This window comes from Rhipicephalus microplus, chromosome 3 (genome assembly GCF_043290135.1).
Source record: "Rhipicephalus microplus isolate Deutch F79 chromosome 3, USDA_Rmic, whole genome shotgun sequence".
In the NCBI taxonomy this organism is placed as follows: Eukaryota; Metazoa; Arthropoda; class Arachnida; order Ixodida; family Ixodidae; genus Rhipicephalus; species Rhipicephalus microplus.
In genome coordinates, this window is record NC_134702.1 from 109,712,303 (window position 1) to 109,739,810 (window position 27,508).

The 27,508-nt window shown below is 47.0% G+C and overlaps 2 protein-coding genes across 2 annotated transcripts; one reads left to right on the top strand and one right to left on the bottom strand.

Moving 5' to 3' along the window:
* Positions 1 to 6,144: 6,144 nt before the first annotated feature.
* LOC119169447 (piggyBac transposable element-derived protein 4) lies at positions 6,145 to 8,168 on the bottom strand. Its single transcript, XM_037420513.2, has one exon. It carries the CDS (start codon positions 8,166 to 8,168, stop codon positions 6,387 to 6,389), a length of 1,782 nt encoding a protein of 593 aa, XP_037276410.2. The 3' UTR covers positions 6,145 to 6,386.
* Positions 8,169 to 24,798: 16,630 nt separating this feature from the next.
* On the top strand, positions 24,799 to 26,859 carry LOC119159462 (uncharacterized). The gene is made up of 2 exons (XM_037412228.2): positions 24,799 to 26,475; positions 26,524 to 26,859. The coding sequence occupies exons 1-2, from the start codon at positions 26,278 to 26,280 to the stop codon at positions 26,668 to 26,670; spliced, it is 345 nt and encodes a 114-aa protein (XP_037268125.2). The 5' UTR covers positions 24,799 to 26,277; the 3' UTR covers positions 26,671 to 26,859.
* The last annotated feature ends 649 nt before the right edge of the window (positions 26,860 to 27,508 follow it).

Consider the following 27,508-nt stretch of genomic DNA (forward strand, 5'->3'; position numbering starts at 1 on the left):
CACCAATCTTCTCAAACAAAAGAACTGCAGACTACATGACACTAACATAGTGAAATGGTTTATTCTATTTAGCAATCAGTACATTACTACTCCTGATAAGAAACAGTATGGTACAGTATTAAAGTAATCAAAAAGTTAGCACATGCTAAAACACAGCGGAATGGTATTGAAAGAAGGGATTTGCGAGGGCTCGTTTTTTGCTCTACCCAACCAGTTTGAAAGCCAGCAAATCACAGAGCAATAGAAGGTACAGAGAATGTTAACTGTACTGTGTAATGTTAACTGTACTGTGTTGACTGTAGAGAGCTAGACGGCGTTCAGCATAACGAAACCAGATTTTTGTTCCTTCTACATACCTTCCCGCTCTCTCTTTGATTACACACCTTGGCAAAAGACCAAGGCTTTATACCCAAACAAATCTAAGAAACCTTGTGGCATAGTACGCTGTAGCACCTCATGCTCTCTAGCTAGATTATCATAAGGTTAAGTCGACAATATGTAATGTGCAGCCACTTGTTGGGAACACCAGATACCGTTGCTTCGGAATTATTGAAGCGAAGTGCAAGGTCGGTGTTTTAAAGGTTCGCCATGATTTTCATCATGAAGAGGACGAATTACTGGAACTTTGACAGCATTGTTGATGCTGTGGTTACAGCACTCTCCACAAGTTTCAGATACTTAAGCTCAGGGAGAACATAAACAGAGGAGGAGGAAGCGGAGAATTTCAAGAACCATGCGGTTTGCGTAAGGCACTTCATAAGATGTGTGCGTCACCTCTGGATCCTTCTTGTAACATCCTACTTTTTTCTGAGTTGATCCACACATGCGATGAAATTCTAGAGCCTCTTTCGAAGCTGGATGGTTCTTCTAGATTTGGCATAAGTTTTGATCTGCTTCGGTTTATCTGCCACTCTAGTTGCCTGTTTGACTTCAGTGTGTTGCTCCGGGGATGGGCTTGCCCTGATGCAGACGAATTCCTACCCAAACCCTGTGCACCTTCACAGGAGCTACCCACACTTGTACCTAGACAATAAATGCAACCTATGTATAACAGAAAGAGCATCTCATAAACATATATTATGGAAATGTCCCAACATATCAACACATTCTCCTTAGGCCCTCCGGGAGCGTTTGCGGCTAATGCTCCTCAGCTCGGAGGTCAAAGACCTAAAATGGGCAATTGAGCTTGCCACGCAGGCTGTACGGACACAATATCTCCTGGTACCTCCCTTTGAGGTCTTGTTTGAACTGCAAACATGTATGATATTCACGGGTCCCATTAATTCGGGAGGCGATCGCCGGGCTAATTTCAAGGGCCGAAGTATTGGCCCTCCGAACCGCACCAAGAAAGCGTGGACAATTTAGAAGTGGTCCTATTTGGTGCACCAGCGGACGCTGGCTGTGGTCTAAAGAACAAGTAAGAGCCGAGAGTTGATAAACAAAACAAAATTATATTCTCAATTATGGCAGATCAAAACGATACACAAGTATGCACACTCGACAATAGTTGAATACAATATGTCACCAATCAAGCAACGTACTAAGCAGTACAATCAGCCACACTCGAAACAACGGACACAGACAACAATACGCACTACAATGCAGTCGCATGCATCGAACAACCAAGACACCTAAAGACTAAAGAGTTAGAAAACTTATTCAGTCCAAAGTTCTTGGAACAAAAGTCTGGATGATACTCTTCCGAGAACCACTCACTCAAAGTCCAGCGTTGTTGTCGTTCCGCTGCCCCCGAAGTTTCTCTTCCAAGAAACCTCGCGTCTTCAATTGACCGCTCTCCAGGCTCCAAACTTCTTCGCCGAAAACACGTCGATTTCACACACGCAGCTGTTGTCACGCATCTTCACTCGATAGCGGTAGACACACACTCTTGCCTGTAGCTCGAGTCTTCAACCCTCAGGTGAAAATCCTCTTCTTCTCCTCCTTTGTCATGGAAGACAAAAAGCTTTGCCCACGAGGCGGACCACCCCACGCACACTGGCGCTAACTTCCTTCTCCTGATCTCCCATCTCTGCTGCTCGGTTAAATACCTTCCGCGCACGATTCCAGAAAATTCTCATCATTTCGTGGTCACGATGCGCAGCGAAGGCTGGGGAAAAGCGCGAGACGGTTCGACGGCCGTCCGCGACGGATGACGCCACCCGGCATCACCACGCCCCTTCCCATCGAGAAATTTCCAGGGCATGCTCGGCCGCCGATGTGAGGTGAGGAGGTTCGTCGGCCAACCTACGCTTCCGATAGGGGAGAGGTACGCGCGCCCAGGGAGTCTTTGGATGCTTGTTTTCTTTTTTTATCGTTGACCTCTAGGCATCCTTCCGGCGCTTCGTCGCGAGAATTTGGCGGCGCGCCCTTTTTGAGCGCTCGTTTTGTGGCACTGCCCCGCACTTAAAGAATATTATCTCATAATATTCAAAACCACACAAACGAGCGCGAACAGTCCCCACACTCTAAAAGACTGTAACTTAGTCTGTCGCTCATGCCACGACACACTCACAATAGATCACTCAATACAATTGTACATTGCAATTCAATCTCACAACACATAGAATATAGCCACAGGTACATGAATACAATACTCCATCACATACTTCAAGCAATACAAATGTACAAAGGTCTGTCTTTACAACAATTGTACAACACTATACATCACATCACCGTAACAAAAATTTTGATTCACTCGACATACAGTTGTGACACAGGACAACAACCACATTAACTTAACATATTGCACTCAGCACTGTCAAACACATTTCGATTCGACCTCAACACCTATCTCGTGTACTTAGAGCTGCGCTTGCGTTCTTTCTTGCGGTGCTCGCTCGATCTCTTCTTGTTTTTCCTCGTTTTGTTCCGGCGAGCCCTTTCCACCGATGGTATCTGAGGCGGCGTCTCAGCCATCGTTGTCACTTCCGACATTGTTAACGGGTCATAACGCTCAACCGATCCTGTCCGGTTATTCACCCGCTTGTTCATGTCCCGACATTGGGCCTGGCTGGCCGACTCCGTCATCTTGACACTGTCGGTCGGTTGAGGTTGTGCAGACGTAAGTCCAGCTGCCCAGCACGTAAACTCATTCATTACGATCATGTTCTCATTCACTGTCTCTTGCGCCAAGGCGTCACCTCAGGCTCGAGTGAAATCCTTCACGGGATTGTTCTCTGCTGTATCTCGCGGCCTCTGTGTCGACGGGGGCTCCATGTTCGGGTCTCACCCCAAACATTCTGAATCGTTCGGCCCTCGCGCCCCGTCGATGTTTCCGATGACGAGGTCATACAGGGGGGTCGTCATGCATAGAGCAGTAACCTTCCCGCTGAAGTGCGGGGTTTCAACCTCAATTTCTGCTTTGGGAAGCATCCGAACCGTACTGTCAATTAGGCAAACCGGTTTCGTTTCGCCTGTAAACTCACTTTCCAGTACCAAATTTCTGCGCACGATAACAGTGGAGCTACCGGTATCTCTTAACACCGTAACCTTCTTGCTTGCAACTTTTCCAGGCAGCGTTGGCATTCCCTTCGTAACACCGATTGGCTGTTTTGTCATTACAGCACCCACAATGGGAAGTTTCTCCCCATTTTTCAACTCTACGAATCCGTCGGTGACGGCATTATCATCGGATTTCGGTGCTGCGAGCTCACAGGATACCTGGTGAGTTTGACTCGCTCCGTTAGGACATACGTCTGCTTTGTGCCCAGTCTGACCACATTTGAAACATTTTACTACCGTAGGGCTCGTAAAGTTAGTTTGACAGTTGTTCGCGCGATGACCCACTCGGTTACACAGAAAACATCGCGGAACACTCTTCGGTGCACGCTTCTTTTGTTCGGGTGCCGAATTTTTAGAGTCTTCGGGACACTCCTTCTTGATTTTGGCCAAATTTGTGCCACCTTGCGCTTCCAAGAATTGGTCGGCCAATTCAAGCATGCCTTCAAGTGACTCAGCTTTTCTCTCTTTCAAGTACAGCGACAGGCTTGGGTGGCAACTGGTGAGAAATTGGTCTCTAATTAGGGGCTCTCTAACCCTTTGTTTCCCATGTGTTATACAGCTGTGCAAACAGAATATTTTTGGCATATATGCGACAAGAGCACGTGCGAAAGAGGAAATAAGCAGGAAATTGGAAAATCATAGCTTTATATATATAGAAAAAAATGAGTGTCCACATATGTGGACACCAGGCACACCGGTTATACTAGGTGAAACCGTTTGAAGCAGTTCGTTGGTCCATCTACCTCAATGCATAGGTAGACTTGGCACTTTTTGCATTGCATATTTGTCTTCCGTTTACATTCTGGCATTTTGCAACGTTGGGCATTTGGTTGAGAAATTTTTACAGGCATATAATTGACACCGCCATACCTCACTGCGCCAGGAATATCGGATGCCCTGTTGGAGAGCCTGGTAGACCCAAGTTTTCTCTGCTCTTTCGCATCTTCTGTTGCTTGCTCGGCCTTCATCAAACCTAATGGGATTTGGAGCTTGTAGTCAGCGAGCTGCATAGATAATCCTTTAGTGGCCCGATACAGCAGCCAGCTGTTCACTATGGCTAGATCCAGTAGGTGGAATACGACTCTCTTATACCACTTCTTGGTCTTGAGGTCGTTCCTGTAGAACGCAGGCAGCTGGTCTGCTCTATCTACGCCGCCCATACTTTGATTGTACACTCTCACAAGGCTGAGTCTCTGGACTTCAAGAAATGATTTGTTCTTACGGTCACATCTGCGGCAGGACCCCACAGGGTTCACGCTGTGCTTATTTGAACCAATGGTTACGGTTCGATTGTCGTACCACTGACAGATCACAAGGCCATTTTCTTTTTCACGTCGAAAATCAGATGAGCCACGGCCGTTGCCTTTTAGCTCCTTTTCATTTTGCAGTGGACAACGGCCAGTCCTCCCGCTTCTGAGCGTTGAAGTGCAGCCCAACCCACACAGCTTCATTTCAGCGAGCAGCTCGGCCGATGCGAAAAAGTTGTTGCAGAACACTTCTTTTCCTGCGCAGCCCTCTGTAAAACGGACAACTATCTTTCCACTTTCTCCAATTGTATTCTGAAGTCCTGTCGGCTCAGAAACAAGGTTGTCGCCGTACAACTCAAATTTGTACACATAGCCTGATCTACCAGCGAGTGTCCACACTTTATAGCCCCATTTCTTTGGCCTTTTCATCATATAGACTTTCAGGCTGTGTCTATCTTTGAAAGGTATTATCATTTCATCCACTGCGAGACATGGTTCCATCTCGGCGGAATTCAAGAAGTTTTTGTTGAGGCGCTGCAAAACAGGCCGCACTCTGTAGAGGCGATCATATCCATCTTGTCCTTTCTTTTTCTCGTCATTGTTGTTTGCGGCGTGAAAGAGCGAAATAATTTCATCGAACCGGTTTGGGGTGCATGCAATCTGCAACGTGTGCCTGACGCAGCAGTCGCGACCAATACATGCGCCTGAATGGTAGACACACAACTGACATGTAGAGAATAATCCCAAGAAATTTTCTAATTTCCTCGATCCTGATTGGTTTCACTTTGGTCTTGTGGCTCTGAACTCGGAAGCGATCTGTTTCGAACGTCGGGTGTTCCACCAAATCCTCATCGACGAGCTTCGAGAACATGTGGAGTGGCGTTTTCGCTTCATCAGGAGTAACCAGCAGGACAAGTTCGCTCTCCCGGAAGCCTTCATTCAAAGGGACATCTTTCTTCACCCAATGCCAAATCTTTTTTGCCCTATTTTTTGCTGTGGACGATTGTTCCACTTCCAAGTCTTTGTCATCCAACGAGTCCTCTATGTACTTGTCGATGGGACCTTTGCTTGACGGCTCTGCCTCAATGCGTTCGTCATCCGAGCTGTTCATATCAAAACATTCGCTTCTGCTAGGCCACTCAAAAAGTATGGCCTGTATATCTTTGTCACTTAGCCCACGTCTGAAACCAAGTAAATAAAGTCTAAACGCAAGTTTCACGACATGTATTTTACCACATAAGAGAAATGTTTGTCCATAGCGTGGGCCTTACTACCATGAGGAATTTCACATGCACTTCGCTGAACTCTCTAGGCCTGACGTCCACATACGTGGACGCCGCCACAACACCGCCCGTTAACCCCTTAAGGGCTCATAAACAAATATATTATGCACCAATATGGCCAAATTTTTTAATGATGTGATATGCTTCAGAAACGTGTTCAAAACACAAAAATATTTGCGAAAATTGTTTATAGTCGATAATCATGTTTAATTGGTCATTCTTTACCCCATATAATACCCTATATTTGGGGCATTTCTGGTGTATTCACAAATTAATTTCTGCAACTCCAGAAAGCACGGGTCGGGTTTGAATTGCCTTGCAGAAAACAAACAATTTCTTGATAGTTCACTTGAAGCTAGTTGAGGCTACCATCCGTGTGGTAGCGTTCAAAGCACGGCACTGCGCAGAGAGCCTTCTCGCACCACCTGCACCAGGTCCTGGTTTCCTTGCGGATGTTCTTGCCATTTACATCTCGCTTCATGTAGCAGACTACGCAGCGGCGTGTCGGTTCTTGCTTCTTCTCTGTTGGTGGTATGTGCGATGGAAAGTGGCGCTCACCAAACCGTGTTGCGTTCAGGGGGCGCCCTGGCCGTCCTTTCTTCTTGGTGCCGATGTTGGGAGAGTACTTCGTGATGATCTCATCAATAAGCCTTAGCCTATACTCCAGATGAGATGCTCGGCCTCCTCCTTTCTGGTACAGAACGAATGAATTGTAGGTCGCCTCATCCAAGAGGTGTTGGAAGATCTTCTTGTAGGAGATCTTTTTTCGTTTCCGTGGCACTGAGTAGCTCGCCAGCATCTGATCTGCTCTGTCAACTCCTCCCATTGTATGGTTATAATCGAGTACAACTTCTGGCTTCAGGGTTTCTTTGCCCATTTTGTCAATGAATCGCGCCATTTCAGCACTATGTACTGTAGATAGAACCGTCACCAGTTTTTTGTCCATCCACTGAACAGCCAAGCACTCGCCCCTTTGAAAGGCAACCATCTCGCCTTTCTTGAGCTTTGCCTTGGCGAAACCAGGCGGAAGGTCTTTGCGAGTGGCTCGCGTCGTGCCATAGATGTCAGTTGATCTCTTCAAAAGAAAGTCAACCAGTTCTGGTGAGGTGTAGAAGTTGTCAGTTGTGACGCAGTAGCCTTTGTTTAGCAGGGGCTCCAGAAGCTTCAAAACAACTTTCGTCGCCATTCCGAAGGTTGCTGCTTCTTCTGACGAGATCTCAATGTTCGTTTCTTTCCCTGTATAAATTACAGAGTTCCATATATACCCACTTGAAGATTCGCACAGCAAAAATGACTTTATGCCAAACCTCGCTCTCTTCAGGGGCATATACTGCTTCCAGCTGAGCCGGCCTTTGAAGAGCAGCAAGCTCTCGTCGACACTGACGTCCCGCTCCGGCGCATACAATGTCCGGTATTTTTCAAGAAGTGCCTGATAAACCGGCCAGATTTTCCTCAGATGAGGTTGAGGGTGTCCTTCACAATTTTCGATTGTCATGTTGTCGACAAAGTGCAACATTCTCATTATTAGTTCGAAGCGGTTTCTGGACATTATCTCGCCAAAGACCGGAGTCTCAACCAGCCGATTCCTAGACCAGTACATCCTTTCATTTGGTTTTTGCACAATGCCTTGCAGCAACAGGAGGCTCAGAGAAACGCGAAGTTCTTCTCGCGTAAGTGCATACCATTTTCGGAAGCGAGAATGTTGTCCCAGCTTGCTAGAATTCAGAAGCTGAGAAGCGTACCGGTTTGTCTCCACGACGATAACATCAAGCAGCTCATCATCAAAGTAAGCTTCAAAGAGCTCAAGTGGATGAGGGGGAGAGCTTACTGTGATCTTCAGTCCCCTGAAACCCCTGAAATCAAACCGTGGAGGTCTGGCTGGGATGTTGTCGAGGTCTATGCGAAACCATTCACGGGAGCTAGCCATTGTATCATCGCTACTGTCTTCTCCTTCAGAGTCACTGTCCGTAAAAACGTCATCACTGTCTTCTTCACTTGAAGAATAAAACACTACGGTGGCATCCTTATCACTCTCGCTTTCATCGTCTGAAGAAGGAAGATTCTCCGCATCAGAACGCCGCACGGATGAGGCCATGTTTGTAAAACGCGCGGGAAACAAGCGCACACATTCCGCCATCTAGTGTGCAAACTATAATTTAATACCACCGCCAATGACGGAACTTGCGGTGCTTAAACATAGATGGCAGCACAGGTTCCGTAAATCCCCGTTTGACGACCCGGGCTCGTCAAAAGCCTGTAGGAGCATTGCGGAAAACTCATGACGACCACAACTCGTCATAAGCAAAATAGTGGCAACTGCTCTTCACGAGCGCAGGTCGTCATAAGCCCTTAAGGGGTTAAACAACCTTAGGAGCTCGCATTGCGACAAAACTTGCACAAAAACAAGATATGACCTTTATTTTTTAGAATACCGCCAAATAACAAAGAAATTCTTAGGAATTTAGGGTGAACATTAAAAAAAAAAGGCAGGCACCTACCTCGAGGAGCGACTTGTGGAGGACGCCATGTTCCTGTGCTTGTTTGATGGCATTCCATGAAAGCTATTGTCATCTGGTGGTGTTTTTATGAAACATCAAAGCAGCGCCAATATTTGAACTCAGTTTTACAGCGAAGCGCTCGCTAGAATGGACACACTTCGCTCTTGTGTTTTGTCCACATATGTGGACGTTGGGATCGTACTCCTGCGCTGTCCCCGAAAGTTCAATCTGTCGAAATAATGGCTAAGTCTGGCGGCGCACTGCGTAGCCGTCTCACCATCAGCTGGCTTTCCTGTCCGAAATCAGCAAAGCAGCTTTCACCTTTGCATAGTTGGCTGCATCGGTCGGCGTCAGCCTACCGTACACACTGGGCCCTTCACCACTCAAGCAAGTACTCAAAGCAGTTGCCCATTGATGTTCTGGCCAATTCTGGCTCCTTGCAATCGTCTCAAATCTGTGAAGGCACGCGTCAAGGTCGTCCTTCCTTTCATCAAATGCTACGAGCAGCTTGCTTGGGTTCAAGCGGAAGCTGTGGACCTCCCGTTCGCTGCTTTCAACTCTAGCTTGGACCGGAGTTTCACTTCGCTGTTGCAAACAGATCCGCTCGAGTTCCATCTCGTGCTGTCACTGCTGTTCCCTTTCCTCTCTTTTTTCTTTCGCCCTCTCAGCTGCCATTCTTTCTCTCTCCAGCTCCAACTTCAATTGCTGCTCTCTTTTTTCTCTCGCCCTTTCGGCTGCCAACTTTTCTCTCCCCAGCTGCAACTTCAATTGCTGCTCTCTTTCTTCTTTCAGCTGTGGCTCCTTTGCCTCTCTTTCTTCTTTCGCCATTTCAGCGGCCAGCCTTTTTCTCTCCAACTCAGCTGCTTTTTCTTCCTTGGCCGTCTCAGCTGCAAACCTCTCTTTCTCCAACTCAGCTGCTTTTTCTTCCTTGGCTCTCTCAGCTGCCAACCTCTTTCTCTCCAACTCAGCTTCTTTTTCCGCTTTGGCTCTTTCTACCGCCAACCTTTCTTTTTCCAGCTCAGCTGCCTTTTCTTCTTTAGCCCTCTCTTTTTCTTCTTTTTCCTTCTGGGTGACCCACTTCCATAGTTTGGCGCCAGAAAGACCCATCTTCTCACCAAGAGCTACTAACTTTTTGAGATCCATTGTGTCTCGCAAATGAAGTCTTGCCGCGTGCAAAAAGTATCTGCCTAAATCAGTCTATCAAAACACTCCCGTGCACTCGTTAACGAGAACACTGAGCAACACACAAAATCGTTCCGATAGCAGTATCAACAACTCGAGGCTCTTTCTCACTACTTTGGACACACTGTGCACGAAAAAAGTCCTGTCGCGGACGCCAGTTTGTCACGGGTCCCGTTAATTCGGGAGGCGATCGCCGGGCTAATTCCAAGGGCCGAAGTATTGGCCCCCCCGAACCCCTCCACGAAAGCGTGGACAATTCAGAAGTGGTCCTATTTGGCGCCCCAGCGGACACCGGCTGTGGCCCAAAGAACAAGTCGGAACCGAGTGTTGATAAACAAAACAAAATTATATTCTCAACTATGGCAGATCAAAACGATACACAAGTATGCACACTCGACAATAGTTGAATACAATATGTCACCAATCAAGCAATTTACTATGCAGTACAATCAGCCACACTCGAAACAACGGACACAGACAATAATACGCACTACAATGCAGTCGCATGCATCGAACAACCAAGACACTTAAAGACCAAAGAGTTAGGAAACTTATTCAGTCCAAAGTTCTCGGAACAAAAGTCTGGATGATACTCTTCCGAGAACCACTCACTCAAAGTCCAGCGTTGTTGTCGTTCTGCTGCCCCCGAAGTTTCTCTTCCAGGAAACCTCGCGCCTTCAATTGGCCGCTCTCCAGGCTCCCAACTTCTTCGCCGGAAACACGTCGGCTTCACACACGCAGCTGTTGTCACGTGTCTTCGCTTGATAGCGGTAGACACACACTCTTGCCTGTAGCTCGAGTCTTCACCCCTCAGGTGGAAATCCTCTTCTTCACCTCCTTTGTCAGTAAAGACAAAAGGCTTCGCCCACAAGGCGGAACACCCTACGCACTCTGCCGCATACTTTCTTCATCTCCTGCTTTGTCACTAAGGACAAAACCTTCACTGACAGACGCGGCGGAATGACCCCACGCACACTGGCGCTAACTTCCTTCTTCTCGTGATCTCCCATCTCCGCTGCTTGGTTAAATACCTTCCGCGCGCGATTCCAGAAAATTCTCATCATTTGGTCGGCGCGATGCGCAGCGAAGGCTGGGGGAAAGCGCGAGACGGTTCGACGGCCGTCCGTGGCGGATGACGCAACCCGGTATCACCATGCCCCTTTCCATCGCGAAATTTCCAGGGCTTGGTCGGCCGCCGATGTGAGGTGAGGAGGTTCGTCGGCGAACCTACGCTTCCGAGAGAGGAGAGCGAGGCGCGCCCGGGGAGTCTTTGGATGCTTGTTTTCTTTTTTTATCGTTGACCTCGAGGAATCCTTGCGGCGCTTCCTCACGAGAATTTGGCGGCGTGCCCTTTTTGAGCACTCGTTTTGTGATAATGGTGAAATAAAGTTTAACATTCAGCTCATTCAGACTCACTCAAGAAAAATGATTATTCCTCACCAAGCGTGGCCCTGGCGCTCGACTATCTGCAAAGTGAATGGAAAAATTCGGGACTTTTCGTTTCAAGCAAGAAGTCGTTCTAGCAAAATATTTTTTACGAAAAAAATGTGCACACTAGGACCACTTCTAGGTTAAACTTGCGACTAAACATGTACAAAAAATTTATCCTGACATAGACGTTAATATTTCATGCTCCATACAATTCAAATTATTTTTTTTTGGATACAGTCAAACTTTCTGACTGTCAGTCAACACAAAAAAGTACATTTAGCTAAATTTTACCTTTCTACAAAGCCAAATATCGCAACAGAGCTAAAAAAATAACTGTCGAGCTTGGCCTTTGTAGCAATCCAGTCTGTTTCAAAAAACCGAATTCTGTCAATGATAATGAGCCTCTCAGAAAATACGATGAAATCGGTCCATCGGACCTGCAACAAAGCCATTTGACTTAAGTTGGGACACTGTACTTAAGAGGAAATGCCAGATTTTTATTTTCATGTGTTTATAAAGAAAATTTGCAGTGTGATTGAGTTTGTGATGCTGATTTCAAAAATGTAATTACTTTTCCTCTAAACCAATTAGTTTCTCAGCTGTCCTAAAATAATTGGTATAATGATACAATAAATTTTATTGCAGAGCTACCATTGGCATATTCCTGTATACTAATGAACATAAGCCGCACAATTGTAGGAGCGCTTTTTTTTTTTGATAATTTTAACAAGCTTTTTCGCACTTTGCATTTCAGTGTTGTAGACACATCCATTTTATGCTCCAATTTCGGATAAAAAATAAAGTTTTTGAAGATCTCAATAAAAAATTCACCCCTATCATTGTGTTAACAAAGGATACAGCTACATGTCACAACAAAAATGACAGTCCTAACTGCTCTGGAGGCAAAGATATCTTTTGGACAAGTTTGCAACTGCAGCAAAATTTGAATCCTGAGAAAATATGCAAAAACAAAACAAGTCGATTTTGAGCAGACAGTAGCATGGAAAAGCTGTTTATTTACAATTATTTTCAAATTCAACTTTCTCAGTAGGCACCAAAGTATAGTCTTTCTGTTTAGCGTCACCTAAATGACGTTTTTTCAATGCCCGCTGCATGTTTTCCACAGAGGCACACTTGCGAGCAGATGCGGTCAACCTGCAGCGGTCTTTTTCTGCCATGCGTTTTTTCGCTGAGAGTCCAGGATTGACGTGCAGTTCCTTCAGGGTTGCTGCTGAGGCTGCTTCATTTCCAGCATTGAATTTCAACACAGCTTTAGCCACAACAGCTTGGAAAGAAAACAGTGACGCATGGCTCTCTAGCTGAGTGCACCCAAGCAACGGAATGGAGGCTCTCGTTGCTGTTCTGCATTTTCCCCCGCTGGCACCGTTCAAGAAACCTCTCATCCGACAAGCGTTCGTAGATGGGCAAAAGGGTCTTGCAAATATGAGGTGGCAAGTTGTAGCGATGCTTGGGAATGGGCTTGCCTTTTGCTGTGGTTGCATTTTGGCGGCACCAAGAATCTTTGCCTTTTGGGCACAAACTGTGGTCAGACACTTCGTCATTAGAGGTGACATGGTGATAGGTTGCCATGACAGCTCTTTGCATGGCCTTCACGTCACCTTAATTGCTCTTCAGTGCCCAGCCATAGTAGGAAATGAGCTTCGTAATCAGGTCGCCAGTCAGTTTTCCACGGCCACCAAGGCTCTCAGTTCCAGCACCCTTTTGCTTAGCAATGAGGTTTCGCAATGCTGTGCCCATTCTCTTTTCAACATGGTTGACACAGTCTTCCTTGTTGATTGGTATATAGTCATACACTTCGGCTTCCTGCGGCCGTCACTGTCTGAAAGGTGCGGCTGTCATCGTCTGAAAGTATTGGGGTGTACCTGAGATTGTGTTTTTCCAGTGATCTCTGAAAAAGCATCAATCCAGCTTCAGCTTCCATTTCACCAGATTTTTTGTTGGAGCTCTTTTGGCATATAAGACTTGCTTTCCACGATTGGCAATCTGGATCTTCTTCTGTCGGTCCCCGTTCGCACGCTCCGCAAAAATTACTTAGCACCACACAGCCAAGTACCGAACCCGTGAAAAGTTCTATAACAGCGCCAACACAGATATGGGATGAGCGTCCACGCGCCATCCATGAACCTTCGTAGGAAATGGCAATGTTTCCTAGGTCACCGAGCTTCAGTTTGCTATAAAGATTACGAACAGCGAGCGCACTTTCTGATATGCATTTATAAGCAGCTGCAGTCGCAGCGGGCGTCATCTTCGACATCAGATGTGCCTGCCATGTTTTGGTATGCATGCCGCGGGAAGACACATTCATTGTCGTGAAAATGTCGTTCAAGGCAGTTTGCTGATTGCCCGTGTTTTTCATAGCACTCGTGGCAAGAGTGTTGACAACGAGGGGGTTGCACAATTTTTCTTCGTTCACGCACAGTGAATTCCACACGGACGCGTTATCACCGTAAATCTCGCACGACGTAACAATCTTTATGGCGAGGCCGTATTCCCGCTCACCTAGGCGTACTGAAACATCGCTGCCGCACTTTTTGCACTTCACGTTCAACTGCTTAGCGTTTAGGGCTCACCAAAGCGAAGCGCGCATTCATCACTTGTGAGCCAGCCGCAGCGTCATCCGTAGTGGCAGTGTCGTTTGCACAAGCGAGCAATTCTGATTTTTGCTTGGTAGCTGGCGTGAATTCAAGGTTCTGTAGTTTTTCTTCGGCATTCTTTTTAATCATCAATAATTCAGCGGGTTTGAACATAACGGTGTCGCGTCGAAACGTCGGTTGAACGTTGTTGTTGTCAGTGCCGCTTTGACATGCTAGGCCTAACCCGCACTCTGTGTTAGCAGCTTCTTCGTGGCCACTCGGCACGGGAGGCGAGTCGACATCTTCTGAAGGTGGTCGGCGCTTCTTTTGAAAGTTTTACACCTTCCGTTTCTTCGTACGTCCACCACATTGGTGCTTCGTAGCGAACTTCAGCGTATACTGCGCGTCTGTGCCATTGGCGTGCGCGCTGACTGTCACATGCACTAGTAGGCCAATAGGACCGCACATCAAGTCTAACTTTTTGCTGGATTTTTCTGAGTGGCCGCTAGGCGTATGCAGTAGCAGTGGTGCAAAAAATGAAAACGAAATGCGGCTCTTTTGAATGCGACCAAGATGGCCGCAATCTGAGACGTCAAAGAGTAGCTGCGCGTCTCTGAGAAAAAAAGCCTATTCTCGCGCGTCCATTAAGGAATATTTTCATCACACGCATGTTTATAAACGCTACTGCGGCTAAAATATCAATCCAGGATGCGTGAAAATTTGTCAGATTATGCATCAGTCACTGCATAATCCAAAAATATTATTTTTAAAAGTCGTGTATTTTTTCGCGATTTTTCGGTCTCCAAGACCCGTGTCCCCCCTTAACACCTGGTGATAATAGTCATGGCTACGGTCGAATTTGAAAGTTCCATGGCTGTTTCTCTTCATGTACTCCAGGTCCCCCATTCCATGAACCGATTTACCCTTCAATCTATAGGGACATTTCACTTCAACAATGCTGTCAGGTAGCGCTTCAGCTGGGTCAAAAACTACACCTGGCAATGCTCCTAGCCCTGGGCATGAGGGCTTCACAATGAGGCGACTGCAATATACTTTGATGTTGTGGCCCCTTGTGCGCAACGTTGAGATGTAACATTGCAAAGCTACTTGCTCGTTATCAATGCCGTACTTGCACAAAGCAAATAGAGTTAGTGCTGTCCTCTTAATATAAATTACATTCAGCCAAATTTTCAGCTAGCTCTTTTAAAGGGACTGTGTGCCACTCAGAAAAGTTTTCTGATTGTTGCACAAATGGAAAGATCATTCATCACATCGGCGGGAATGAGCATGCTTTCATGCCAGAAAAAAGGAATTATAATTTTAACTTGATGTTGAAAGTAAATAAAGAGTGACTACTAGTGTCACCCAATAGTGAATGTGATCAATCTTGACAATCCATTGGTAGGACAAGAAATCCTCGCAGATAGACTTACTTTGCTTGAAAACAAAAATATTTAACTTGGAATTGTATTTTGCGCACTTGAGGCAGCTTTAGGTTGCGCCTGAGACCAAATTGTGTTTTTTTTTCTCACGCGTTCAAATAGACGCACTCGGTGGCGCTGCTGGTGGTGTGTTTGCTTGCCTGCACGCCTGCCTGCAAATGGCAGAGAAACGCCACCACGGTGTCTACCGCCGCTCATGAGAACAATAAAAAAGTGTGTGTGTCTAAAACGACCACTAAGAGATTTGTTTTATTAATAACCAAACTTGATGAAGGCTGATAAAACTGCACACGGTTTCGATTTTCACCGGCACCAATCAATGTTGTGGGCATTCATCTCTCCGATGGAAGAAGACATAACGCACATTTTGTCTTGCATCATATGTATGTGTGCTTATGTGCTTTGAAAGCCCACCTGGCCAAACACTTCTCCAGTTCACAAAATTGAATGTCAGTGGCACAAACAGGCTGCTCCGGGCACGTCGTTATTGCTGTCGAAGTTCGATGCAAGAAGCTTCAAGGAGAGGCTATTTGCTTTCTTTAAACATTGCGAGAAGCTTCAATGACTGAACGCTGTGACTGAATGCACCACTCAAGCCTGCTGCACACTAACATGCAGCAGACCTCACAGTTCCAGAAGCATTTATGGTAATTTGAACAGCGGAAGGTTTTGAAGCCTTTTTCTGACTGCATAGCACGTGCACTTCACTAACACATCACCAGGTACCTTATATACGTGCTTAAACATAACTGAATATTATCCCCATGACGTACTTCTTTAGTACAAATGCAGAATAAAAAAAAGGACAATAAGGAATATATGAGTAAGTCGCCAAAATAAAGCACTGCAAAAACTGGTGCCAAGTGCGAAAAATAGAATGACAGGATCAGAGAAGACAGATGGCTCTTTCTCTCTCTCTCTCTCTCTCTCTCTTACACACACACACACACACACACACACACACTTGTGGTATCTGTTGTCTTTAGCGTCTTCCATGCGCATCATTCTTTTTACACACACACACACACTTGTGGTATCTGTTGTCCTTGGCATATTTTATGCACATTATCGTTTTCACACGCCTCTGAAGAAGTTTTTTTTTACACAAAACGCCGGTCCCAGTGTCATAGAAACGAACCACCCCGCAGGGGCGCCTGCGCAAGTAGGCGTTTGGTGTGTAGCGACACCACGGACCCGAGCTAACGGGGTAGTTTCGGCTCCCTCCCACGCCTAGCCGTACGTGGCTTTGCCGTGTCCGGGAAAAAGGGGATCCTGGGGGTTGAGCCGACGCTGGGTGATTGGACCTTTAAGGCCCCCCGGCAGAGGCAACTCACCCCTTTGGCCCCGGCTTCACGTAGACGGCACCCCTGGGCTGACCCACCCAGGGGAAATCGGCAGTCGCCTTTTCCTATCTCTCTTTCCCTACATCTTCGTCTTTTGTTCTCACTTTACATCTTTTCTGTATTCTCCTCACTTCATTTCACTTCCAATTTTTTCTGGCGGCAAGGGTTAACCTAGTGTAAATATCCAACCTTGGGTAGATATATTAGGTTATAGCGGCCATGTACGGCTGACGCCTGCGCCTCCTTCGCGTCTCGCAGCGTCCCATTGTTGGGCTCAGTGGTGGGTGGCTGGCATGGCCGCCGAATAAGCTATCAAATTTATGGGAACCCCTAGCCCTTTCACAACTAATCGCCCCTCCAAGAGGTGGCGCACCGACGCAATTTCTGAATTTGTTCCAAACAAAAAAGATAACTTCTCCAAGTACCACATTATCCACTGTGAAAGTACATGAAAGAAAGCTAGAAGTATTTCACCTTTCCTTGTGTCCAAATGTCTCATAGAAACGCTGGGCGCAGGCTACAAGGCCACAAAGACCGCCAGTGGTGACCTGTTACTTGATATAAAAGACAACGCACAGTACCAAAGACTACAAAAACTCACAGCATTTGGGGATTAGCCTATCACAATCACACCGCATCGAACCATGAACACAGTGAAGGGTGTTGTATCAGATGGAGACCTGATGGACCTCTCTGATGATGAACTTCTAATAGGCTGGAAAGAGGAAAACGTCATTCAGGTGCAGCGTATCAAAATAAGAAGAGAAAATAAGGAAATTCCAACGAAGCACATCATACTAACTTTCGCATCTAGCACCCTTCTCACTGAAATTGCAACACGATATCTTAAACTGCCAGTTAGACCATACATACCCAACCCGCGGCGCTGCTTTAAGTGTCAGAGGTTCGGGCACGGCTCCCGGAGCTGCCGAGGACAGATTACCTGTGCGAAATGCGGCACCAAAGGTCATACCGCTGACGATGACTGTCAGCTACAAGTGCACTGTGCAAACTGTGAGGGTGACCATCCTGCATATTCCAGGTCATGCGTGGCCTAGAAAATGGAAAAAGAAATTATTAATACAAAGTTTAAATTGAACATAAGCTTCCGTGAAGCGCGGCAGCGCGTTTCCCCGCATTTTGCTGGGAACACATCGTGTGCCGAAGTGGTGCGAGAGGGGTCAGCACCACTTCGGTTTTCGGCTATGCCTTGGACCACGCCCAGCGTGCCGGGGCAAACGCCACAAGCCCCCATGGGGGGAGCAGCCTCCGCTGCCCCACCCTCCTTGAATACAGCCCCACCGAACGCTCCTGTGAACCTTGGCAGCAGCCAGGGCACCACACAAACTAAAGAGGTCCCCTCGACCTCTAGCCCGGTGGGGTTTAAGGCTCCGTCTGTCACGACGAAGCCTACAACGAAAACATCATCTGTCGCCTCTCCTGAGGCGATGGACACATCAACTGCACCGGCGCAGACTGCGCCAAAAGAGAGGTGGGGTTCCCTCGACCGCTCTAAAAAAGACAAAACGGTAATTACAGGGCCTTCTAAAGGCTCTGTAAGATAAGTCACTTCTGTCTTTAGACACCAGCCACACTCATTTCGTACACACAGCACTTCTTTACTCCCATAATGGAGACACAAATTATACAATGGAACGTCAGAGGACTACTTCGAAACCTCGACGATGTCCAAGAACTTCTACACAAACATTCTCCAAAAGTGCTGTGTGTACAGCAAACACACGTAAAATCCAAGAATACAAATTTTTTGCATCAATATGTTGTCTTCCGAAAGGACAGAGATGATGCTGTGACGTCATCTGGTGGTGTAGCCATTATAGTTAATCGAGGAGTAGCATGCAGTCATCTACCACTACTAACATCCCTAGAGGCAGTGGCTGTTCGAGAAGTTCTATTGAATAAGCTCGTCCCCATCTGCTCTCTATACATACCACCGTAACACCGCCTGGAAAAACATGATTTCCAGTCTTTAGTAGATGAGTTACCAGAACCTTATTTGGTTCTAGGGGACCTGAATGGGCACAGTGGTTTATGGGTTGACTGTCGATGTGATGCACGAGGTCGTCTCATTGAACAGTTCCTCTTTTCATCGGGTGCTTGTCTGTTGAATAGAAAAGAGGCAACATATTATAACCTTGCAAACAATACTTACTCCTCCATAGATCTCAGTATCGCATCTCTTTCACTTGTATCATTACTTCAGTGGAAAGTCATAAATAATCCATACGGAAGTGACCATTTTCCTTTAGTTTTGAGTACACCAATAACATACGAATGTCCTCCACATGTTCCCAAATGGCTGGTGAACAAAGCCGACTGGGAACAATTTCAAAAGATTACACACCTAAGTTGGACCGACATACGCGGATTAGGCATAGATGAAGCTGTGCAGTACTTCACGGCTTTTCTTACTGACGCAGCAGCCAAGTGCATTCCTCCGACATCTGGACTGCCCGGCAAACGACACGTCCCGTGGTGGAACACTGAGTGTCAGAATGCGCGAAAGGAACAGAACAGGGCATGGAGGTTGCTGCGCAACTCGCCGACAGCGGAAAACCTTGAGAGCTTTAAGAAAACAAAATCTCGAGGCAGGCGAATGCGTCGGCAGGCCAGAAGAGAAAGCTGGCACAAGTTTTTATCGGGAATAAATTCATATACACAAGAGGCTAAAGTCTGGGACATGGTTCGTAGGGTAGCAGGAAGACAAGTACACTCACTCCCACTCGTAAACACACAGGGTAACAGCCTGGAAGATCAGGCGAACTTCCTCGGTGCACACTACGAGCAAGTGTCTTGCTCGGCACACTATACTGAAGTTTTCCAAAGATATAAAGCAAGGATAGAAAAACAGAAACTAGAATATAAGTGCACAAAACACGAGGCATACAACCAGCCTTTCAACTTAGCTGAGCTACAAACATCACTAAACTCTAGCAGTAATTCTGCACCAGGCTACGACCGTGTCACGTATGAAATCTTGAAAAACCTGCCGCCTAAAACGCGAAAAAATTTACTCTCTCTATACAATGCTACCTGGCTTTCTGGCACCATCCCTGCTTTCTGGAAAGAGGCTATTGTTATCCCTATTAGGGCAAGAACCCTTCCTCAGTTTCAAGTTATAGGCTCATTGCACTAACCAGCTGCCTTTGTAAACTTTTTGAAAAAATGATAAACCGCAGACTTTTACATTTCCTTGAAACACACAATCTGCTCGACCAGTTCCATTGTGGATTTCGAGAGGGTAGATCCACCACCGACCATTTGGTGCGTATCGAGGCACAGATCCAAGACGCTTTTGTCCACAAACGATACTTTCTCTCAGTGTTTCTCGATATCGAGAAGGCTTACGACACAACATGGCGTTTTGGGATATTAAGAGACTTGTCTCACCTGCGTGTGCGCGGTAGAATGCTTTCCATAATCAAGAGTTTCTTGTCCAATCGGAAATTCTGCGTCCGTGTGGGCAGTACCCTCTCCCAAACATTTGTGCAAGAAACGGGAGTACCGCGAGGTGGTGTACTTAGTTGTACACTTTTTATTATTAAAATAAATTCCTTGCACCGGTCCATCCCCCGCAACATGTTCTATTCCACATATGTCGATGACGTCCAGCTTGGCTTTAAGTCATGCAACCTAGCAATGTGTGAGCGGCAGGTTCAATTAGGTTTAAACAAGGTCTCCAAATGGGCAGAGGAAAACGGATTCCGGCTGAACCCAGGAAAAAGCACGTGTGTCTTGTTTTCCCGTAAGAGAGGCATGCACTCAGAATCCGACATTGAACTGAACGGCCAACGTCTGTCTGTGAATGCGGAGCATAAATTCCTAGGCTTAATCTTGGACAACAAGTTGACCTTCGTACCACACATAAAGTATTTAAAAACAAAATGTTTAAAAGCCATGAATGTTATAAAAGTGTTGTCACGTACTACGTGGGGTAGTGACAGGAAATGCCTCATGAACCTGTATAGAAGCCTCATTCGCACCCGCTTAGATTATGGGGCCATTGTTTATCAGTCTGCGACTCAAAGCGCTTTGAAGATGCTGGATCTCGTGCACCATTTAGGCATCCGCCTTTCTACGGGTGCTTTTCGCACCAGCCCCTTAGAAAGCCTTTACGTTGAGTCAAATGAGTGGTCGCTTCATCTGCAATGAACTTACATGTCCTTTGTATATTTTCTTAAGGTGAAAGCAGACAAGAGGCACCCCTCATACTCTACTATTAATGATTTGTCGAGCTCCATTCTGTTTCAAAACAGGCCTTAAGTGAGGCAGCCCTTCTCAGTTCGCCTGAAGGGTCTAGCTGAGGACACTGGAGTGTCACTCGAACACAGTTTAATGGCTCCTGTAGCATACCCTCCACCGTGGCAGTGGCAGACTATAGATTGCGATGTGTTTTTCCTAGAAGTTACTAAACATGCGCCTATTGCCCATATTGGAACATACTTCCTGGAACTTCAACACAAATACACACGTCCTGAGTTCTTCACAGATGCCTCTAAGTCTAACTCTACTGTGTCCTACGCTGCTGTTGGCCCTTTCTTTTCTGATGCTGGCCCTCTACATCCAGGCACAAGTATCTTCACAGCGGAAGCTTACGCGATACTTGTGGCAGCTAAACACATCAAAAAATTACAAATACAAAAAGCAGTAATTTTTACAGACTCCCTCAGTGTGGTAACGGCTCTGCACAGTCTTAAAGAACAAAAAAACCCTGTCCTCGTTTGTTTCACTTTACTCCATTTTATGCTCACTCTACACACTCAACCAACATGTTGTAGAGTGCTGGGTTCCAGGGCACCGTGAGATCGAAGGCAACGTGAGGGCGGATCAGCTCGCTGCATCCGTTCACAAAAGCACTGTTCCTACACCCATATCAATCCCGGTCCTTGATCTGAAGCCGTCTATCAAACGAAACCTCAGGGACTACTGGCAGAGCAAGTGGGATAAACACACACAAAACAATCTACACATTGTTAAGCCACATTTTGGCCATTGGCCACCAGTATCAAAATCGCGTCTAACAGAGGTAACACTAACAAGACTCTGGATAGGACACACGTACACGACAAACACACATCTTTTGTCCGGTGGTGATTCACCATTGTGTGATGAATGCGGTGAGGCATTAACAGTTCTTCACGTTTTAATCCAATGTAAACAGACACTCTAAGAAGACAACACTTTCCATTACCCTACCGACAACATATACCTTTACACCCTGCAATGTTTGTCGGTAGGGAACCACTTTTCACCCATAAATCATTGTTAGCTTTTTTAAGGGGGGGCGCGGCAAGTAAAGTGCCGATTTTGGTCAAAATATGCGATTTTCTGATTTATTTTTTTTCGTAATCTTCAGACCTTCAACTTCCTTGTTCTAAAATATTACAGCGAAACGTGCGCTACAAATCCCGCAAATAGTGTTTTTGCCGAGGCTAGTCGCCGAAAAGTGCGAAAAAAAAGCCCCTGAAACGGTGTTGTTCACGCCGCACAAACGCGCCAAGTTGTTGACCGTGGGCCGCCATTTTGGTAGCTTTGGAAAGAGGAGAAAGCCGGCTTCCCGATGGTCGCGGTCTCGTATTTCGCCGAGTGAAAATAAAAGCGCGAGGAGCAAGTAAAAAAACGAAAACGAAGAACGGCAATTGGCTGCGCGGGTCACGTGGTAGCAGGCGCGACCTCTTACTGGTCAAAGCTGCGCCGCGCACCTTGGCAACCTTGGAAGCGCGAGCGCATCTGCGGCCGCCGAGTCGAGAATCATCCGGCGTGCGCTTCGTTTTTTGCCAGTTGGCTGTTTTTGTGATAGTTCGCGTGCTTTTTTTACCAAGCTTTGTTTACATCGGTGGTCTCTTCTGAGTGCTTGCTCATACTGCGGTGCTATGTTGTCGCAAAAAAAGTTCTGGAGCGTCCACAAGTACGGCAAGCGTCGGAAAGCTTGGAACAAAGGGCAGACGACTGCGGCTGCCGTCCCAGTCGCAGTTCCGGACGGAGCATGCTCTTCAAGCGTCACGGAGCCTCTACTCAGACCCTTCGCTGATTGTTGTGAGGCCGAGAGTGTGGAAGGTGCCACATCGTCGTATGTCAGACCGCCGGATGCCGTCGACCGTGATGGACGCTCTCGCGAACCCGATTGCGGTGGCACCGCGTCGGCAGCCGTTGCAACTCCGGGCGTGCGCGCGTCGAACATTCTATCGCGAGTTTCGGGCCAGATTCCGAGCAGTGAAGAAATCGCGCAGCGGGCGCAGACAAGGCGGGATGTTTTGGATGCCGTAGCATCGAAGTCCGCTTCAAAGCGGAAGCTCGAGCTTCTGAACGAAGGCTGCGACGAAAATGACGGCGGTAAGGACTCCACATTCTTCATTGTAAATAAGAAGATGCTGAACGGTCTGCTTTCGTCAGTAAAGTGCAACAAGTGCGACGAAGGGTCGATACGCCTCGAGACTACGCACTGCCTTGGACTCGCGGCGAGGATGGAACTTTTTTGTGACAATTGTGGCATAGTGAACAGTGCGTGGTCGTCCCCGAGGTGCTCCGGGCAACAAAAAACGAACCCCTTTGAGGTAAACGTGCGTGCTTTGAGGGCTGTGCAGTCAGTTGGCAGAAAACAATCTGCCATAAATGACATTTTTTCTGCGATGGACATTTCGCATCGAGCATTGCACCACAAGTCCTACCAGAGACTGCAAAGGAAGTACAGCCACCCTGCCACCACATCAGCTGCCACCCGCATTGAAGCAGAAAGTGCACAGAAGGTGCATGACATTTACAAGGACCTAGGAGGAGTGCCAGGCAACATTGACGTCATTTACGACGGCACGTGGATGACGAGGGGGCACAGAAGTCATATTGGCGTGGGCTGTGTAATCGAGCTGTACACAGGCTTGGTCTTGGACCACTGTGTCCTGTCCAACTACTGCCAAGGCTGTGCTGTTGGCCCCAAGCCTGGTGACGACAACTATGAGGAGTGGCTTGAGAAACACAAGCCACAGTGCCAAAAGAACACCGATGCTAATGCAGGCCAAATGGAAGTAGAAGCAGCGAGGATCATGTTTGAAAGATCGTTTACCAAGTACAAGCTTCGATACATCAATGTGCTCTGCGACGGTGACAGCCGTACGTACCTTGCCCTCACGCAAGACAAGGTGTATGGCTACATGTTGATTAAGAAACAGGAGTGTGTGAACCATGTGAAAAAAAGAATGGGCACTTCCTTGCGCAACCTTCTTGATGAGCACAAATCCAAAGGCCGAGGACTGAGCATGGGTGGCAAAGGCCGGCTGACGCAGGGCCTTATAAAGAAGTTGACGAATTATTATGGCTGGGCCATTAAGAGCCACCCCAACGATGTTCCTGGCATGGAGAGGGCCATCATGGCCACTTATTACCATGTAACATCCACAGACCAGGATCCACACCACGACCTGTGCCCAAGTGGGACTGACTCCTGGTGCCCGCACAATCAGGCATTGGCCAAGGGAGAGCCGCTGCCGCCTCACAAACATAAACTGCCCCCTCACGTGCGAGTGGCACTGCTGCCAATCTACAAGCGCCTCTCGAACAAAGAGCTCCTTGAAAGGTGTGCGCAGGGAAAAACCCAGAACGCTGTGGAGAGTATGAACAGCCTCATTTGGTCACTCCAGTCCAAGAGCCAGTTCGCCTCCCTTCGAAGTGTGGAAAGTGCAGTTGCAGATGCAGTCTGCCGTTTCAATGGTGGCTGCAAGAGTGCGCTGCAAGAGATCACTGCTCAACTGGGCTTCAATCCAGGAGACTGCTCTTTGCGGCGAGCAGCCGAAAAGGATGCCAAAAGGGTGAAGAGGGCTCAAAAGGCGCATTGTTCCACGACAAATAAGCGCAAAACTGGGTTGCGCTCTACAGAGGCCAAGGCCACAGCATCTCAGGATTACTGCCCAGGAGGATTCTGAGTGTTTTAGGCATGTTGTGAACTTCCAAACAAGAGTGAACTTTCAAAGTCAGTTTTCTCAACTCTTGATTTTCGCCTATGTGCCTTCGCTAGAACAATAGTCATTTTCTAACAAAGACTGATAGAGTCGTTCCGTTTTTTGCACTAGGCTCAGGAGGCCTTTAGCAGTGCAATAAAGCTTTATCTCTCTTCTTACTCATCATTTAAAATTTTTAGAACACATTTTATAATTACTGTGATGTGTGCGCAAAACAACATCTATGTTTTGGAAATTTTATTTATGGTTACAAGAACTAGAAAAATCAACTAATTGCTTCTTTGCACAAGTTGATGCTTTGGGAACATAATAATATGAAAAAATAATTTCATTTAGCAATAAATATCTCTTTAAGTGTGAAGAGCATTAATTAGTATAATTATGCTTGTAACTCAAAAAGTACAAGAGGTATTTGAAAACGGTTTTCATATTTGGAATCCTCACAATCATCCACATACACACACCAAATTTCATCACAAACAGTACATTAATAAAAAAATTAGTTTTACTTGCCACGTCCCCCCTTAAGAGATGTCAATTTTTACCATGTAATATACCCAGGCATTGCGTAGCGTGACCTCTCGAGAGAGGTTGCTGCTGCTGTGACTACATTTAAAAGCACTTGCCTCGCAGCCCTTGGACACAAGGGCGCTGATGAGGCATGTGTGCTTGTACCAAATATTTTTACGTTTTTATTATCAAAACTTTTGTTACCCTTTTTAATATGCATATCACGCTACTGTCATGTCTTTAATACTTATGTTTTTACCCGCATTATCGCGAGGAATTTTAAGGCCCCTATACAGCCACGCAACATATCATTGTCCACATCTCTATACTCATTGAAATGGCGCTCTTTGGCCATCAATTGGCCCTTGCGCCATAAAACGCCACACATCATCATCATTAGAAACGAACCATTACAATAGCATTTTGTGATGCAATGCAAACAATGTTTTGGTATTGCAAGTTTTCAGCAATCGTACTATACAAGGGATGCCACATAATAGACAACACAGGGTAACAATTTTAAAACTGAGGCAGTAAAGAAGCACAGAAACAATAGTATGAGGCCAGTGTACGCACCTGTACGCATTTATACTATTGAATCTTTGTAGCAAATCACAAAGATTTTAATAGTATAAATTTACCAGAATGAAGCAAGCACAAATTTCTTCAGCCATTTTAGCCAACTTCTTCATCAATTTCTATATTCACATTAACTTTTTATCCAGTAAGTAGTTAGACAAACATGGATTTGCTAATACAGTGCAGCATTTAGTTGCAAGTGATGTCTCATACAACGGGGTTCAAGGGCTTTGCGAGTTACGGGCGTCGGCTCTCGCGGGCACCCTAAGGCGATTGTTTGGAAGCACAAGGCCATTTTTCATTAAAAACTTAATAGCGTGGATCGGTCAACAAATGATCTGAGCGCTCCCATTACTAGCGAAACTAACATTTATGCTGTATTCGGGTGGTCGTTTTAGAGCGCTCTAGAGCACTCCCGAAATCGACTCCGTGTTCGGGTGGTCGAAATCGAGCGCTAGACGTATGTTCGGTTAATCGTCTCAGAGCGTCGTACTCCACTCCGAGCGCCTCCGGCTGATCCGGCTCCCAAGTTGGAGTGCCGCCGAAATCTGGAGGCGATCGGGTCACGTGACCACCCCGGCCGCCGCGGCTCGCCCCGCTCGCCTGCCCAGTCCGTGGCGTTCGCTGAGGCCTAACCGGCGGTTAGTTGTGGGAGTGTTTCGACAATTTTGCTTCTCGTGCTATTCTCCGCATCATGTCGAAACGGAGACGCCTATTGAGTGTAGGGGAACCGTCTCCGCTACTTCTGCAGCTCGAAATAGACGCCGAGGAGGACAGCAGCTCAGACGACGACGACTTGCACGTTTACGCAACGAAGTTCGCTGAACCACTTCCAGTATTCAAAGTGCAGGAATACGTTCGCAAGGTTGTGCACAGCTATTCTGAAGAGCAGGTAAGCTGAAAATCAAATTAATGTGTCGAGGTCTAATGCTCGTTGCAGTTTCGCAGCAATTTCCGCCTGCCTCGGAGAGCCTGCTACGACCTTATCAGGCAGTTCGAGAAGTCCGATTTCTTTCCCTTCGACCGGCACCACAGAGGCGCTCCCGCGGAGACGCCGGAAGAGCACATTCTTTCGTTTCTCTGGTAAGCCAGCTACATCTTCCATATTATGAAGCTTGTGGCACAGTGTGGTGTTTCAGCCTTCGGGAATTTCTTGTGCGTGTGAGAGTAACCCCGTCATTAGTGTATTGTAGTCTCGTTAATGGTCATCAAACGTCCAACGTCCCCTGCAGGGGCGCCTGCGCAAGTAGGCGTTTGGTGTGTAGCGACACCACAGACCCGAGCTAACGGGGGAGTTTCTACTCCCTCCCACGCCTAGCCGTGCGTGGCTTTGCCGTGCCCGGGGAAAAGGGGATCTTGGGTCCAATCACCCAGCTGACGCTGGGTGATTGGACCTTTAAGGCCCCCCGGCAGAGGCGACACACCCCTTTGACCCCGGCTTCACGTACACGGCACCCCTGGGCTGACCCACCCAGGAGAAATCGGCAGTCGCCTTTTCCTATCTCTCTCTCCCTACATCTTCGTCTTTCTTACTTTTTTAGCTTTCCTGTCTACTTCTCTCTTCTGTTTACTTCCAATTTTCCTGGCGGCAAGGCAAATAGCCTACCTTGGTCTAGGCGCATTGGGTTATGGCAGTGTTGTACGGCTGACGTCTGCAAGCTTTCAGCACCTGCAAACTTGAAGCGTCCCCTTGTTGGGCTCCGTGGTGGGTGGCCGCAGACGCTGCTGAACAAAAATAAGACCGGCATTCATGGAGCATTCCCTCAACTGTCTGATCGTACCGGCCTAAAGCGGGTACGCACCGACGACATCAATTTCTTCAACCAGCCAATAGAAACTTTTCCCCACTTCCACGTCATTCACTGTGAAAAAACCGGAAAGCAAGCCAGGACCGTATCTCCTTTCGTAGTTGCCAGGTGTCTTAC

What these genes read in the sequence shown, in the direction of transcription:
- LOC119169447 (XM_037420513.2), bottom strand. Translation starts at nt 8,168, where the DNA reads ATGGCGGAATGTGTGCGCTTGTTTCCCGCGCGTTTTACAAACATGGCC.
- LOC119159462 (XM_037412228.2), top strand. Translation starts at nt 26,278, where the DNA reads ATGTCGAAACGGAGACGCCTATTGAGTGTAGGGGAACCGTCTCCGCTA. An exon ending in ACAGCTATTCTGAAGAGCAG is followed by an intron (nt 26,476 to 26,523) that starts GTAAGCTGAAAA and finishes TGCTCGTTGCAG; the next exon opens with TTTCGCAGCAATTTCCGCCT.